The 17372-nt window shown below is 41.9% G+C and overlaps 1 protein-coding gene across 1 annotated transcript; it reads right to left on the bottom strand.

Annotated features, from left to right (window-relative positions):
* Window positions 1-361: 361 nt before the first annotated feature.
* Window positions 362-17372, bottom strand: stx4 (syntaxin 4). Its single transcript, XM_061926648.2, has 10 exons — window positions 17122-17372; window positions 10272-10376; window positions 10110-10209; window positions 9972-10046; window positions 3547-3617; window positions 3353-3461; window positions 3181-3254; window positions 2960-3097; window positions 914-1024; window positions 362-822 (listed from the first exon to the last, which is right to left on the bottom strand). Exons 1-10 carry the CDS (start codon window positions 17149-17151, stop codon window positions 745-747), a joined length of 891 nt encoding a protein of 296 aa, XP_061782632.1. The 5' UTR covers window positions 17152-17372; the 3' UTR covers window positions 362-744.

A 17372-nucleotide genomic window follows, 5' to 3' on the forward strand; every position in this document is an offset into this window, starting at 1 on the left:
TTGTGTATAAGCCTAAAAATATTTGAATATTTTGTGTATAAGCCTAAAAATATTTGAATATTTTGTGTATAAGCCTAAAAATCTTTGAATATTTTGTGTATAAGCCTAAAAATCTTTGAATATTTTGTGTATAAGCCTAAAAATCTTTGAATATTTTGTGTATAAGCCTAAAAATATTTGAATATTTTGTGTATAAGCCTAAAAATATTTGAAGAAGGGGGTTTTATTCAGAGTGTCTTTCACTGCACTGGTCTCACTGGGGTGTTTATTATTCGGTCAAGTCTTCCTGTTTCAACCTAATGAAAAAAACATTTCTTCTGATCAATATTGGATTCTCTTATGTGAAGTAAAAGCTGCAAGGTTGAAGGCAACATTTTATTTAAAAGCACACTCGGTAATACAAGACTTGTTGTGGTCTCAATGTAACCGCAGACCACCTGGAGTACGAATCCGTCCTCACCGACTGACCGCAGGAACAAAGGTGTGTTTGTCCCTTCTTAGCTGCCTCGGTGCACGACCTCACGCTCGCCTCGCCTCAAGTCCTCGAGCTGCTCACACGTCCCAGGTCCAAACCAGGAGTACAAAAAGTTAAAAATCCCAGCAGGAGGCACCAAAGGTGTATTTACATTTCAATGTTACGTTCTGTACAATCAGTTCTAAAAGAGCAATTTGTTCATAAACTGCACATGTTCCTGCCAGTCTGAGGGGTACTGGGGCGGTCCTGGTCTCCTCAGGGTGGTCTGGTCAGGAGAAGGTGGCCGCCAGCGAGATGGCGAGGATGACGATGACGATGGCCAGACAAATGGCGATCCAGATCTTCTTCTGCGGGGAAGCAAGTGAACTGAGTGCGTGAACGAGACTGAGGCTGAGACTTGAGACTTGAGACTTGAGACTTGAGACTGAGACTACGTACCTTGCGGGCTTTCTGCTGGTAGGTGACGGCCTGGGAGGTGTTGTCCTGCGCCTTCTTCACGTAGTTGGACGACTGCTTGATGTTGTGGTCGATCTGGTTCACCATCTCCCCCTGCAGGACACCACATGTATCGTCATCCTTTGCTGCGCATCCTAAAGGGTGAAAAGCTGCTAGCAAGAGGTGGCCAACAATGAGTGGCTCTATAAACCATGCTGTCAGTCTGTGATGGGAACATTCATGATAGCAGCTGATGTTTACAGTCTTTTGCTCATGTGAAGCAGGACTGGAACTTCTTGCTTCTACTGAGCACGGAGCAGACAACAAACACTAAGTGTTCTTGGGACCCGGGGTGGACCACTTGTCTGTGCATCGGCTGGGGACATCTCTGACCTGTCTCCGCTCGGGATGGTCTCCTGCTGGCCCCACTATGGACTGGACTCTCACTACTATGTTAGATCCACTATGGACTGGACTCTGACTATTATGTTAGGTCCACTATGGACTGGACTCTCACTATTATGTTAGATCCACTATGGACTGGACTCTCACACTATTATGTTAGATCCACTATGGTCTGGACTCTCACACTATTATGTTAGATCCACTATGGACTGGACTCTCACACTATTATGTTAGATCCACTATGGACTGGACTCTCACTATTATGTTAGATCCACTATGGACTGGACTCTCACACTATTATGTTAGATCCACTATGGTCTGGACTCTCACTATTATGTTAGATCCACTATGGACTGGACTCTCACACTATTATGTTAGATCCACTATGGACTGGACTCTCACTATTATGTTAGATCCACTATGGACTGGACTCTCACACTATTATGTTAGATCCACTATGGACTGGACTCTCACTATTATGTTAGATCCACTATGGACTGGACTCTCACACTATTATGTTAGATCCACTATGGACTGGACTCTCTCACTATTATGTTAGATCCACTATGGACTGGAATCTATGGACTGGACTCTCACACTATTATGTTAGATCCACTATGGACTGGACTCTCACACTATTATGTTAGATCCACTATGGACTGGACTCTCACTATTATGTTAGATCCACTATGGACTGGACTCTCACACTATTATGTTAGATCCACTATGGACTGGACTCTCACTATTATGTTAGATCCACTATGGACTGGACTCTCACACTATTATGTTAGATCCACTATGGACTGGACTCTCTCACTATTATGTTAGATCCACTATGGACTGGAATCTATGGACTGGACTCTCACACTATTATGTTAGATCCACTATGGACTGGACTCTCACTATTATGTTAGATCCACTATGGACTGGACTCTCACTATTATGTTAGATCCACTATGGACTGGACTCTCATTATTATGTTGGATCCACTATGGACTGGACTCTCACTATTATGTTAGATCCACTATGGACTGGACTCTCTCACTATTATGTTAGATCCACTATGGACTGGACTCTCACTATTATGTTAGATCCACTATGGACTGGACTCTCACTATTATGTTAGATCCACTATGGACTGGACTCTCACTGTTATGTTAGATCCACTATGGCTGTGACCCCAAAAGGGACAAGCAGTAGAAAATGGATGGATGGATGATTGATTGTTAGGTAGAACCATTGCTGAGTGTTTTCAAACAAGAATATAAAACAGCGACTTTCAATGACGGGATGGTTGTATCTTTCAGCACTTCCCCAGATTAAAAAAGTGATAACAGCAAAAGTGTGTTTTCTGAGTCTTCTTAGCGATGTTGACGGGTTTCATTTGTTGGGAGCAAATATTCGCAGCTTTAGAATGCAAAGTTGACCAAGTTCTCGTCTTCAGAGCCATTTTATAACCTGCCGTTAACTTTTACGCACTCAAAGAGGAAGTGTCACTACGCCAGAAAAGTAGTTCCTCGGTGTTAGCTACTTGGTCCAGTTTTTGGAGGGCTCTATGAGCGGAATAGTGGACTGTATTGTTAGCCGCTTGTTGCTAGCAGTTTTTAAGTCTTTAGAAGGGTTAGGGTATGGCTGGTGTGCTACCTGAGCCTCCACCTCCATGGCCAAGTACTGGAACATGTCGTGAAGCTCTCGGATGCTGCGCTCCAGCTTCAGGATCTCGTCGTGTCGGGACTCGATCTCATTCAGCGCTTGTCTGGTGGCCTGAGCGTCGATGAGGATCTGAGGAGCGCGGCCAGGTACTTTAGTCTGGCAAAGACCACCTGAGGGGTTTCCTGCAAGTCCCGTGCAGCACCTGGACTCACGTTCTGAGTGAAGACGTCCGTCTGGCCGCTCTCCAGCATGGCGTCCAGCTCCTCGCCCGTCACGTTGCTGCCGGCTGGGGGGGGGGGGGGGGGGGGGGGGGGGGGGCGAGAGCACCAAAGGTTACAAGCCACGCCTCCTCTGTCGGCCGACGCCCAGTCGGGCGAGACTCACTGATTTTCAGTTGCCTCTGGATCCGCTCCACGTTGCGGTCTCGGTACTGCGCCTGGATGGTGTTGCAGTGACCCATCAGCTCCACAAACTCCCGGGACAGCACGCCGTGCTGCAAGCAGAGAAGGAGCGTTTGGCGTCACCACTGGAGAAGGGGGCGGGGTCAAAAGCCAAACATGACGAGGAGGAGGCGGGACCTGCGTGCGCTGAATGCGAGCGTTGACCGGCACGTACTTGACATCATCCTCTCCCTTCTTGGGCTCGATACCTGCAACCACACCGGCCGTCAAACTAGGCTGGACCGTTATGGCAAAGTGACTATAAGCCAATACTTTTTCCTACGCTTTGAACCCTGCGACTTGTAAACCGGTGCAGCTAATTTATGGATCTTTTTTCAGCCATAAAGGCAAAAAAAATGATGCAAACACACTGAAATGTTGTGTTAGTTTCTGCTATGGCGCCATCTTTTGGACAAGGTCGCTCACTGCCCGTCTTTTTAGAGCTTTTCAACCGGAAGTAGACGTGCCAGTCTGTCTTCTAGCCATCCATCACGTTTCTACTCGTATGGATTCTTCATCCATCACTCCTGTCTTTCTTTCTGTAGCAGCGTGAACCTTCCTTTCATGCACACTGATATTACTTGAGAGCTCAAATAAACACTTGAAGTGAATTATATTTATATAGCGCTTTTCTCTAGTGACTCAACGCGCTTTTACATAGTGAAACCCAATATCTAAGTTACATTTAAACCAGTAGGACCTTAACTTTCTCTGGACAGATTTTTGAATGAATAGGTCAAATTGCAAAACACAGCCATGATGTCGTTCACAACAACACAATTGCAAAACACAGCCATGATGTCGTTCACAACACAATTGCAAAACACAGCCATGATGTCGTTCACAACACAATTGCAAAACACACCCGTGATGTCGTTCACAACAACACAATTGCAAAATACAGCCATGATGTCGTTCACAACAACACAATTGCAAAACACACCGTGATGTCATTCACAACAACACAATTGCAAAACACAGCCATGATGTCGTTCACAACACAATTGCAAAACACACCCGTGATGTCGTTCACAACAACACAATTGCAAAATACAGCCGTGATGTCGTTCACAACAACACAATTGCAAAACACACCGTGATGTCGTTCACAACAACACAATTGCAAAACACACCCGTTATGTCGTTCACAACAACACAATTGCAAAATACAGCCGTGATGTCGTTCACAACAACACAATTGCAAAATACAGCCATGATGTCGTTCACAACAACACAATTGCAAAACACACCGTGATGTCGTTCACAACAACACAATTGCAAAACACAGCCATGATGTCGTTCACAACACAATTGCAAAACACACCCGTGATGTCGTTCACAACACAATTGCAAAACACACCCGTGATGTCGTTCACAACAACACAATTGCAAAACACACCGTGATGTCGTTCACAACAACACAATTGCAAAACACAGCCATGATGTCGTTCACAACAACACAATTGCAAAATACAGCCATGATGTCGTTCACAACACAATTGCAAAACACACCCGTGATGTCGTTCACAACAACACAATTGCAAAATACAGCCATGATGTCGTTCCCAACACAATTGCAAAACACACCCGTGATGTCGTTCACAACAACACAATTGCAAAACACACCCGTGATGTCGTTCACAACAACACAATTGCAAAACACAGCCATGATGTCGTTCACAACACAATTGCAAAACACACCCGTGATGTCGTTCACAACAACACAATTGCAAAATACAGCCGTGATGTCGTTCACAACAACACAATTGCAAAACACAGCCATGATGTCGTTCACAACACAATTGCAAAACACACCCGTGATGTCGTTCACAACAACACAATTGCAAAATACAGCCGTGATGTCGTTCACAACAACACAATTGCAAAACACACCGTGATGTCGTTCACAACAACACAATTGCAAAACACAGCCATGATGTCGTTCACAACACAATTGCAAAACACACCCGTGATGTCGTTCACAACAACACAATTGCAAAATACAGCCATGATGTCGTTCACAACACAATTGCAAAACACACCGTGATGTCGTTCACAACAACACAATTGCAAAACACAGCCATGATGTCGTTCACAACACAATTGCAAAACACACCCGTGATGTCGTTCACAACAACACAATTGCAAAACACACCGTGATGTCGTTCACAACAACACAATTGCAAAACACACCCGTGATGTCGTTCACAACAACACAATTGCAAAACACAGCCATGATGTCGTTCACAACACAATTGCAAAACACACCCGTGATGTCGTTCACAACAACACAATTGCAAAATACAGCCATGATGTCGTTCACAACAACACAATTGCAAAACACACCCGTGATGTCGTTCACAACAACACAATTGCAAAACACACCGTGATGTCGTTCACAACAACACAATTGCAAAACACACCCGTGATGTCGTTCACAACAACACAATTGCAAAACACAGCCATGATGTCATTCACAACACAATTGCAAAACACAGCCATGATGTCGTTCACAACACAATTGCAAAACACACCCGTGATGTCGTTCACAACAACACAATTGCAAAATACAGCCATGATGTCGTTCACAACAACACAATTGCAAAACACACCGTGATGTCGTTCACAACAACACAATTGCAAAACACAGCCATGATGTCGTTCACAACACAATTGCAAAACACACCCGTGATGTCGTTCACAACAACACAATTGCAAAATACAGCCGTGATGTCGTTCACAACAACACAATTGCAAAACACACCGTGATGTCGTTCACAACAACACAATTGCAAAACACACCCGTTATGTCGTTCACAACAACACAATTGCAAAATACAGCCGTGATGTCATTCACAACAACACAATTGCAAAATACAGCCATGATGTCGTTCACAACAACACAATTGCAAAACACACCGTGATGTCGTTCACAACAACACAATTGCAAAACACAGCCATGATGTCGTTCACAACACAATTGCAAAACACACCCGTGATGTCGTTCACAACACAATTGCAAAACACACCCGTGATGTCGTTCACAACAACACAATTGCAAAACACACCGTGATGTCGTTCACAACAACACAATTGCAAAACACAGCCATGATGTCGTTCACAACAACACAATTGCAAAATACAGCCATGATGTCGTTCACAACACAATTGCAAAACACACCCGTGATGTCGTTCACAACAACACAATTGCAAAATACAGCCATGATGTCGTTCCCAACACAATTGCAAAACACACCCGTGATGTCGTTCACAACAACACAATTGCAAAACACACCCGTGATGTCGTTCACAACAACACAATTGCAAAACACACCCGTGATGTCGTTCACAACAACACAATTGCAAAACACACCCGTGATGTCGTTCACAACAACACAATTGCAAAACACACCCGTGATGTCGTTCACAACAACACAATTGCAAAACACACCGTGATGTCGTTCACAACAACACAATTGCAAAACACACCCGTGATGTCGTTCACAACAACACAATTGCAAAACACACCGTGATGTCGTTCACAACAACACAATTGCAAAACACACCCGTGATGTCGTTCACAACAACACAATTGCAAAACACACCCGTGATGTCGTTCACAACAACACAATTGCAAAACACACCCGTGATGTCGTTCACAACAACACAATTGCAAAACACACCGTGATGTCGTTCACAACAACACAATTGCAAAACACACCCGTGATGTCGTTCACAACAACACAATTGCAAAACACACCGTGATGTCGTTCACAACAACACAATTGCAAAACACACCGTGATGTCGTTCACAACAACACAATTGCAAAACACACCGTGATGTCGTTCACAACAACACAATTGCAAAACACACCGTGATGTCGTTCACAACAACACAATTGCAAAACACACCCGTGATGTCGTTCACAACAACACAATTGCAAAACACACCCGTGATGTCGTTCACAACACAAGCAGATGAGATGTGTTGTGGGCTAGCTTTAGCTTGCTAGTTTCACCAAATTGTTTATTTGGGGACATGTTTTGGAGATGAATAAGCGGTACTTGACACTTTATTTTCCCAAACATTTTTTTCCTTTTTCCTTCTCCTCACAATGACAACATTTCACTCACATTTATGTCAATTATCCTGCGAAAATGCCTTACTTTTGTTTGCATGAATGTTGCGTGGCCCATTTGTCATTTTTTAAATATTATTCTATTTATATAGAATAGAATAGAAAGTACTTTATTGATCCCTGGGGGAAATTCAGCACCACAGTTCGCTCACAATAGAAAATAAATACTATACAGCATTATTCACATGTGTATAATATAAATACAGTCTATTATACAGCATTATTCACATGTGAATAATATAAATACAGTCTATTATACAGCATTATTCACATGTGAATAATATAAATACAGTCTATTATACAGCATTATTCACATGTGAATAATATAAATACAGTCTATTATACAGCATTATTCACATGTGAATAATATAAATAGTCTATTATACAGCATTATTCACATGTGAATAATATAAATACAGTCTATTATACAGCATTATTCACATGTGAATAATATAAATACAGTCCATTATACAGCATTATTCACATGTGAATAACATAAATACAGTCCATTATACAGCATTATTCACATGTGAATAATGTAAATACAGTCTATTATACAGCATTATTCACATGTGAATAATGTAAATACAGTCCATTATACAGCATTATTCACATGTGAATAACATAAATACAGTCTATTATACAGCATTATTCACATGTGAATAATATAAATACAGTCTATTATACAGCATTATTCACATGTGAATAATGTAAATACAGTCCATTATACAGCATTATTCACATGTGAATAAAATAAATACAGTCTATTATACAGCATTATTCACATGTGAATAATATAAATACAGTCTATTATACAGCATTATTCACATGTGAATAATATAAATAGTCTATTATACAGCATTATTCACATGTGAATAATATAAATAGTCTAATATACAGCATTATTCACATGTGAATAATAAATACAGTCTATTATACAGCATTATTCACATGTGAATAATATAAATACAGTCCATTATACAGCATTATTCACATGTGAATAACATAAATACAGTCTATTATACAGCATTATTCACATGTGAATAATGTAAATACAGTCTATTATACAGCATTATTCACATGTGAATAATATAAATAGTCTATTATACAGCATTATTCACATGTGAATAATATAAATACAGTCTATTATACAGCATTATTCACATGTGAATAATATAAATACAGTCTATTATACAGCATTATTCACATGTGAATAATATAAATAGTCTATTATACAGCATTATTCACATGTGAATAATATAAATACAGTCTATTATACAGCGTTATTCACATGTGAATAATATAAATACAGTCTATTATACAGCATTATTCACATGTGAATAATATAAATAGTCTATTATAAAGCATTATTCACATGTGAATAATATAAATACAGTCTATTATACAGCATTATTCACATGTGAATAATATAAATACAGTCTATTATAAAGCATTATTCACATGTGAATAACATAAATACAGTCTATTATACAGCATTACTCACATGTGAATAATGTAAATACAGTCTATTATACAGCATTATTCACATGTGAATAATATAAATAGTCTATTATACAGCATTATTCACATGTGAATAATATAAATACAGTCTAATATACAGCATTATTCACATGTGAATATAAATAGTCTATTATACAGCATTATTCACATGTGAATAATATAAATACAGTCTATTATACAGCATTATTCACATGTGAATAACATAAATACAGTCTATTATACAGCATTATTCACATGTGAATAATGTAAATACAGTCTATTATACAGCATTATTCACATGTGAATAATATAAATAGTCTATTATACAGCATTATTCACATGTGAATAATATAAATATAGTCTAATATACAGCATTATTCACATGTGAATAATAAATACAGTCTATTATACAGCATTATTCACATGTGAATAATATAAATACAGTCTATTATACAGCATTATTCACATGTGAATAATATAAATAGTCTATTATACAGCATTATTCACATGTGAATAACATAAATACAGTCTATTATACAGCATTATTCACATGTGAATAATGTAAATACAGTCTATTATACAGCATTATTCACATGTGAATAATATAAATAGTCTATTATACAGCATTATTCACTTGTGAATAATATAAATACAGTCTATTATACAGCATTATTCACATGTGAATAATATAAATACAGTCAATATATTATACAGCATTATTCACATGTGAATAATATAAATACAGTCTATTATACAGCATTATTCACATGTGAATAATATGAATATATTCTACATTTAAGTACAGTCAAGAAGGAACAAATGCATTATTATGTCATTATATGATCATGAGAAGCTAAAATGTAAATGAAAATGTGATTAACCGCCCATCAAACAAACAAAAACCCACACAAAGAGATGACTCACTCTTTAGTTTCTTCTGGATCTGACTGGCCAGGGTTTTGATCTCGTCGCGTAGAGTCTGCAGCTCCTTCTTCATGCCTGCAAAGATGGAAGGTGTTAGTGTTAGCGTCAGGAGGTCAGGGGTGTGCAGAAGGAGCGTACCCTCCTCAGGCAGGGCCACGCCCAGCACCGTCTTCTGTTTGTTCTCCAGGTCAGAAACCACCTTCTTCAGCCGGTACAGACCCTCGTGGATTTCCTGCACCTAAGACGCAACACAGCAAGTCCAGCCAACACCGACTTCCACGCACTCAAGTCCCTCTTTACCTTTTTAAAGAAGTTCTCATTGTCTTTCTCCTCCTTGGCAGAAGAGGATCCAGGTTTGGTCATCAGAGATTTGCCCTCGTCGTCCTCGTCCGACGCCTCTCCTTTCTGAGATCACAGAAATAGGTAGTGAGGCATCCATCGCTAGAAAATCTTTTTTTTTTTAAAGCTGACTGAGCAGCCACGTTAGAGATGGGATTCCTTTAAAAAGATCTGCTCGTTATTATTGATGGGCTTTTTGAGCAACAAAACAATCAAATAGCAGCCGTTACAACACACCTGGGCAAATTAAGACCCGTTAAGCTTTTCAATCTGACCTGCCGGACATTCCCAAATCACTATTTTTAAATCTTTAAGATGGAAAGTGATGTTTTCTAATGACCGGAAGTCTTCAACTAAGTTCTGCAAGAAAAGTGATATTATATCAGATAGTAGGTGGGTTTTTTTACCCTCTGCATTCATATTTTTGTTGCATTTACTGTATGTTGCGTTTCGCTTGAAAATAATAATAACAACGTCGATCGAGAAGGGGTGTGAGAAGTAAAACGTTCATATGTTGTCAATATTCAGTGTATTATCGTTTATAGTTAATATTGTAAATACCACATTATTGTTATGTACTTTCTGGGTGTCTCATTCAGTAGCTTTTTAAGGCTGTCTGTCATAACCATTTTAGCATTCAATCAGACTTTATTGTGAGTTTTTGTATTAGTGATCCTAAAAATAGGACCCAAGCGCACACATATTATACAGGGGGGGGTTTGGTGGTAGCGGGGGTGTATTTTGTAACGTCCCGGAAGAGTTAGTGCTGCAAAGGATTCTGGGTATTTGTTCTGTTGTGTTTATGTTGTGTTACGGTGCGGATGTTCTCCCGAAATGTGTTTGTCATTCTTGTTTGGTGTGGGTTCACAGTGTGGCGTATATTTGTAACAGTGTTAAAGTTGCTTATACTGGCACCCTCAGTGTGACCTGTATCGCTGTTGATGAAGTATGCGTTGCATTCACTCGTGTGTGTGTACCGAAGCCGCACATATCTTGTGACTGGGTCTGAACGATGTTAGAATGGATGAAAAGCGGACGTGACGATAGCTCGTAGAGTATGTTAAAGACAGTGCATTTAAGGCACGCCCCCAAGACTGTGGTCCGGGTGGACGAGATATAATGACAGATGAACACCTTTGTTCGATAATGAGGGTTGCCTCAGCTCAAAGCCTGAGCCCTGACATTAATAAACTAGCATCCAAGAAAAGATGGCAGGTATCTGGCTTGGTTGGGCACATCAGATTAGATCAGTGTGTTGCAAACTGAGCAGTCCTGAATGGTTGGTTTATTCATTGTTATTTTATTTTCAAATGTATAAGCCTGTGGAAAAAGTTAATGTTGATATTTACCTCAGAAGGCTGCAAATAGAAAAGAGGCATTCAATTTTTATTTAAATTGTACTTGATATGCCATTGATATTTTTCAATTATTATTATTATTATTTGAAACTGGATTTTGCATGTCACTATAAAGTTATACAAGCCTTGCTTGTTCAATATTCAATGCAAAACTTGTTTGGGTCTCTACTAAAAGGTTCATTTGTTCAACGTTGGCCTGCGGCTTTGTTCACTTTTACATTTTGGCCCACTCTGTATTTGAGTTTGACACCCCTGATATAGACGCAATAATTGTATTTTTTGGTTTTTGGTCCCTTATCATGAATTTACCATGAATTAATGTGGACCCCGACTTAAACAAGTTTATTGGGGTGTTACCATTTAGTGGTCAATTGTACGGAATATGTACTGTACTGTGCAACCTACTAATAAAAGTCTCAATCAATCAATCAATCATCTCCATGCTTTGACAGTGATTTCACCATGTTTCACCTTTCCTTAAACAGAAGAACTCTGTAGCATTTAATAAGCAGCATTTAATAATGCAGATAAAAAATACACAAATAAGTAATAATACAATATATATGCATATAAAATTAGAATAAAAATGAGGACATAATAATAAAAGGAAAACAAACCCTACCGAGTGACCTACGTCAGAAAAATAAACCATACAGGTGAATCTAATTGATTTTTTTTTAAGTAAAAAATATAAATAAAATAAAAATAACTTTGAAAAGTCTCAGTTTTTGATTCCATTGTTTGTGCATGAGCATGAAAACGGCTCCAGGCTCTCATCGTTCGTAGCTGAACTCTGTAGAACTTGCACCTGGCTCGCTGACAACAAGCTATCCATACACTTGGGTAAAACAGAATCCATCCTGTTTGGGTCCCACATCAACCTTAAGAAAGTCAATGACTTCACTATAAAAGTGGGTGACATTGTTATCACCAGGAAAGATGAGGTCACCTACCTAGGTTCCATTCTAGAGGCTAATATCTTTCCTCTGATAAAATGGCAACCAAGGTCATCAAAAAGGTCAACCAACGAACAAGATTTCTTTATAGAATCTCCTCTCTGGTCAACAAAAGCATCATGAAGATTCTGGCGGGAACTCTCGTTCAACCCTTTTTCCATTACGCATGCACCTCCTGGTACCCTAGCACCTCCAAAACCCTCAAATCTAGACTCCAAACATCCCAGAACAAGCTAGTCAGATTACTTCTAGACCTCCACCCCAGATCCCACCTCACTCCTACCCACTTCTCCAAAGTGGGCTGGCTCAGGGTGGAGGACAGAGTAAAACAACTTGCACTGAGCCTGGTCTATAAAATCCGCTACACCTCCCTGATACCGAAGTACATGTCAAACTACTTCCTTAACGTAAATGACCGCCATAACCACAACACCAGGGGGAGCTCCACTAACCACGTTAAACCCAGATTCCCATCTAACAAAGGTCTTAACTCATTCTCTTTCTATGCCACATCAATGTGGAATGCGCTCCCAACAGGTGTAAAAGAAAGTGCATCTCTATCCTCCTTCAAAAACGCACTGAAATAACACCTCCAGGTAACTTCAACCCTAAACTAACACCCTCCCCCTTCCACATCCCACCTCCCCGGATTGTAAATAACCAAAAGTAAATGGAGACACTTTGTCTTATACTTTCTGATCTCTCTCACTGTGTTCTCTGCTCGCTGTACATATCCTACCAAGTCAGTCCTACACTGTTTCAATGTCCATTTCTCTGATGATGCAATTGTTGATGACTGAAGTGATGATACCAACCAAACCTAAGTCCCCCTTCCCCCCCTCCATATCCCACACCCCGGTTTGTAAATGTCCACCCATCCATCCATCTTCTTCCGGTTATCCGAGGTCGGGTCACGGGGGCAGCAGCCTAAGCAGGGAAGCCCAGACTTCCCTCTCCCCAGCCACTTCGTCCAGCTCCTCCCGGGGGATCCTGAGGCGTCTTCCCCGTGGCCTCCTACCGGTTGGACGTGCTCTAAACACCTCCCTAGAGAGGTGTTCGGGTGGTATCCTGACCAGATGCCCGAACCACCTCATCTGGCTCCTCTCCATGTGGAGGAGCAGCGGCTTTACTTTGGGCTCCTCCCGGATGACAGAGCTTCTCACCCTATCTCTAAGGGAGAGACCCGCCACCCGGCGGAGGAAACTCATTTCGGCCGCTTGTACCCGTGATCTTGTCCTCTCGGTCATAACCCAAAGCTCATGACCATAGGTGAGGACGGGAGCGTAGATCGGCCGGTAAATTGAGAGCTTTGCCTTCCGGCTCAGCTCCTTCTTCACCACAACGGATCGATACAGCGTCCGCATTACTGAAGACGCCGCCTGTCGATCTCACCATCCACTCTTCCCTCACTCGTGAACAAGACTCCGAGGTACTTGAACTCCTCCACTTGGGGCAAGATCTCCTCCCCAACCCGGAGATGGCACTCCACCCTTTTCCGGGCGAGAACCATGGACTCGGACTTGGAGGTGCTGATTCTCATCCCAGTCGCTTCACACTCAGCTGCGAACCGATCCAGTGAGAGCTGAAGATCCTGGACAGATGAAGCCATCAGGACCACATCATCTGCAAAAAGCAGAGACCTAATCCTGCAGCCACCAAACAAGATCCCCTCAACGCCATGACTGCGCCTAGGAATTCTGTCCATAAAAGTTATGAACAGAATGGGTGACAAAGGGCAGCCTTGGCGGAGTCCAACCCTCACTGGAAACGTGTCCGACTTACTACCGGCAATGCGGACCAAGCTCTGGCACTGATCATACAGGGAGCGGACTGCCACAATCAGACAGTCCGATACCCCGTACTCTCTGAGCACTCCCCACAGGACTTCCCGAGGGACACGGTCGAATGCCTTCTCCAATATATATATATATATATATATATATATATATACATCCTGAAAATATGCAAACAAAACTGTTTAGATAATTGATACTTCAAACTTGCATAAATAAATCTTAAGGAATATAACATAACTTGGCTTCTGAGAGCTTCAAAATGTAATGAATAAAATGCTAAAGTTGTTGATAAACAAGCAATTATTTTAATAATTAATATGGTAATTTTAAATTAATTATTATGATAATTCAAAATTAATTATTTCAATTCTATGGCTGGATGTAATAAGGAGTCAGAAAAAATACAAATAAAAATACAATTAATTTTGATGTTTTTAGCAAATATATAAAAAAAATTATTTAGTTTTAGTTTTTTTTTTTATTAATAAATATATTTATTTTTAGGTAAAATAAACATAATAATACAATTTGTCTCTAGTCTGGATGATTTAGTTCTTGTCACCCTGTTGTCCTCCCGTCGTGAAAAAAGGCTGTCCTCACTCAGGTCCGCATGGAGCTGGAGGGGGCGTGGCCTCCAGCTCCGGCCGAAATTCGGGAGATTTTCGGGAGAATATTTGTCCCGGGAGGTTTTCGGGAGAGGCGCTGAATTTCGGGAGTCTCCCGGAAAATTCGGGAGGGTTGGCAAGTATGGTATTATGATGATAGTATATATCTGTATTATGAATCAATGTAAGTGGACCCTGACTTAAACAAGTTGGAAAATGATTGGGGTGTTACCATTTAGTGGTCAATTGTACGGAATACCTGGAAAGGTGCTCAGGACGTGCGCCCACCAGCTCGCTCCCCCCTCACCAGGATCTTCAACCTCTCCCTGGCTCAGGCAGTCATCCCATCCTGCCTGAAGTCATCTACAATAATCCCGGTGCCGAAGAAGTCTCCCATCACCAGCCTGAATGATTACCGACCAGTGGCCCTCACTCCGGTAATCATGAAGTGCTTCGAGCGACTTGTTCTCCAGCACATCAAGGACCATATCCCTCCAGACTTCGACCCCCACCAGTTCGCATACCGGGCGAACAGGTCCACAGAGGACGCCATCGCTGTTGCTCTCCACTCTGCTCTGAACCACCAGGAGCAGCAGCAGAGCTACGTCCGGAAGCTCTCTGTGGACTATAGCTCTGCCTTCAATACAATAATCCCGGACAGACTCTGCAATAAACTGGACACTCTTGGCCTCCCCCCTCTCACAAACGCCTGGATAAGGGACTTCCTAACGGACCGACCCCAGAATGTGAGACTTGGCCCGCACCTCTCATCCTCCCGCACGCTGAGCATCGGCTCCCCACAGGGCTGTGTGCTGAGCCCCCTCCTCTACTGCCTTTACACCCATGACTGCAGTCCGGCCCACAGTGACAACCTTACCGTCAAGTTCGCCGACGATACCACAGTGGTCGGGCTCATCTCCAGGGGTGACGAGGCTGCCTACAGAGAGGAGGTCCTGAAGCTGACGGCCTGGTCTTCGGAGAACAACCTCGCTCTCAACACCAGCAAGACCAGAGAGATCATCGTCGACTTCAGGAGGAGCAGCACCGACCCTGCCCCCCTCTACATCAACGGCGAGCGTGTAGAGAGGGTCCACACCTTCAGGTACCTTGGAGTCCACATCTCTAATGACTTCTCCTGGACAGTCAACACCACATCAATCATCAAGAAGGCTCAGCAGCGGCTACACTTCCTTAGAGTCCTCGGGAAGTACAACCTGAAGCCTGACCTGCTGCTGACCTTCTACCGCTCGTCCATCGAGAGCCTGCTGACCTACTGTATTACGGTATGGTACGGCAGCTGCACTGCAGCAGACAGGGAGAGGCTGCAAAGAGTGGTCAAGACGGCTCAGAAGATCATCGGCCGCCCTCTCCCCTCTCTGACGGACATCTACACCTCCCGCTGCCTCAACAGAGCCAGTGCCATCATCAAGGACAGCACCCACCCTGGCTCTGACCTGTTCCACCTGCTGCCCTCTGGGAAGCGCTACAGGTGCATTAAAACCAAAACAAACAGGCTAAAGAACAGCTTCTTCCCCAGGGCCATAACCATCCTGAACGGACTGCCCCATTGTCCCTCATAACTGCCTTCTCTTCGGTGCAATAACCCATTCCACCAACCACCCTGTTTTTGTTTTGCTTTTTTTCATGTATATATTCATTTCACACCATATTCATTGCACTTCTACATTTTTTATATTTTTATATATTTGCACATTGTTTTTCTAGCATGCACACATCGCACTGTATGGAATGGCCTCAATCTCGTTACCTTGCGTAATGACAATAAAGCTGATTCTGATTCTGATTCTGATTCTGAATATGTACTGTCAAATCAATCAATCAAACCAGTTCAAAAGGATCGACTCGTTCGCGAACGTCACATCTCCTGCCCGGCCTCAGACCCCCCCCACACCCCCGGCGGAAGTGGGGAATAAAACAACGCCCAAAGCGAACGTGAGGAGACAAACTAAAGTGTGAAATGGTCTGAAAGCAACAAGAATGCAAGAGTATTTGGGAGATGAGGCTGAGAATGTTGACGTTAAAGCTGCCCGTTACTCGACAGTGCTAGCTATGCTAATGCTACTTTTGACACTTACATTTCCCAACTCTTGGGTTCGGTCCCGCATTGCTCGGCCTTAACTGCGCACGGACGCCGCAGCAGTGCAACAAAGTGTGGCAAGTTGTCACCGGGATGAAAAACCTCAGCGGTGGGAAAAAAAATAAAAGAGAAAAGTGAGATTTGCTGTCATTCAACAAGTTAACTTGAGTGCAAGAGATTCTTCTTCTTCTTCTTCTTCTTCTTTTTCTTTCTTCTTCGCCTCCGAGCTTCAATTTGACTCACTGGCGC

The sequence above is a fragment of the Nerophis lumbriciformis genome, linkage group LG32, assembly GCF_033978685.3.
Source record: "Nerophis lumbriciformis linkage group LG32, RoL_Nlum_v2.1, whole genome shotgun sequence".
Classification (NCBI taxonomy): domain Eukaryota; kingdom Metazoa; phylum Chordata; class Actinopteri; order Syngnathiformes; family Syngnathidae; genus Nerophis; species Nerophis lumbriciformis.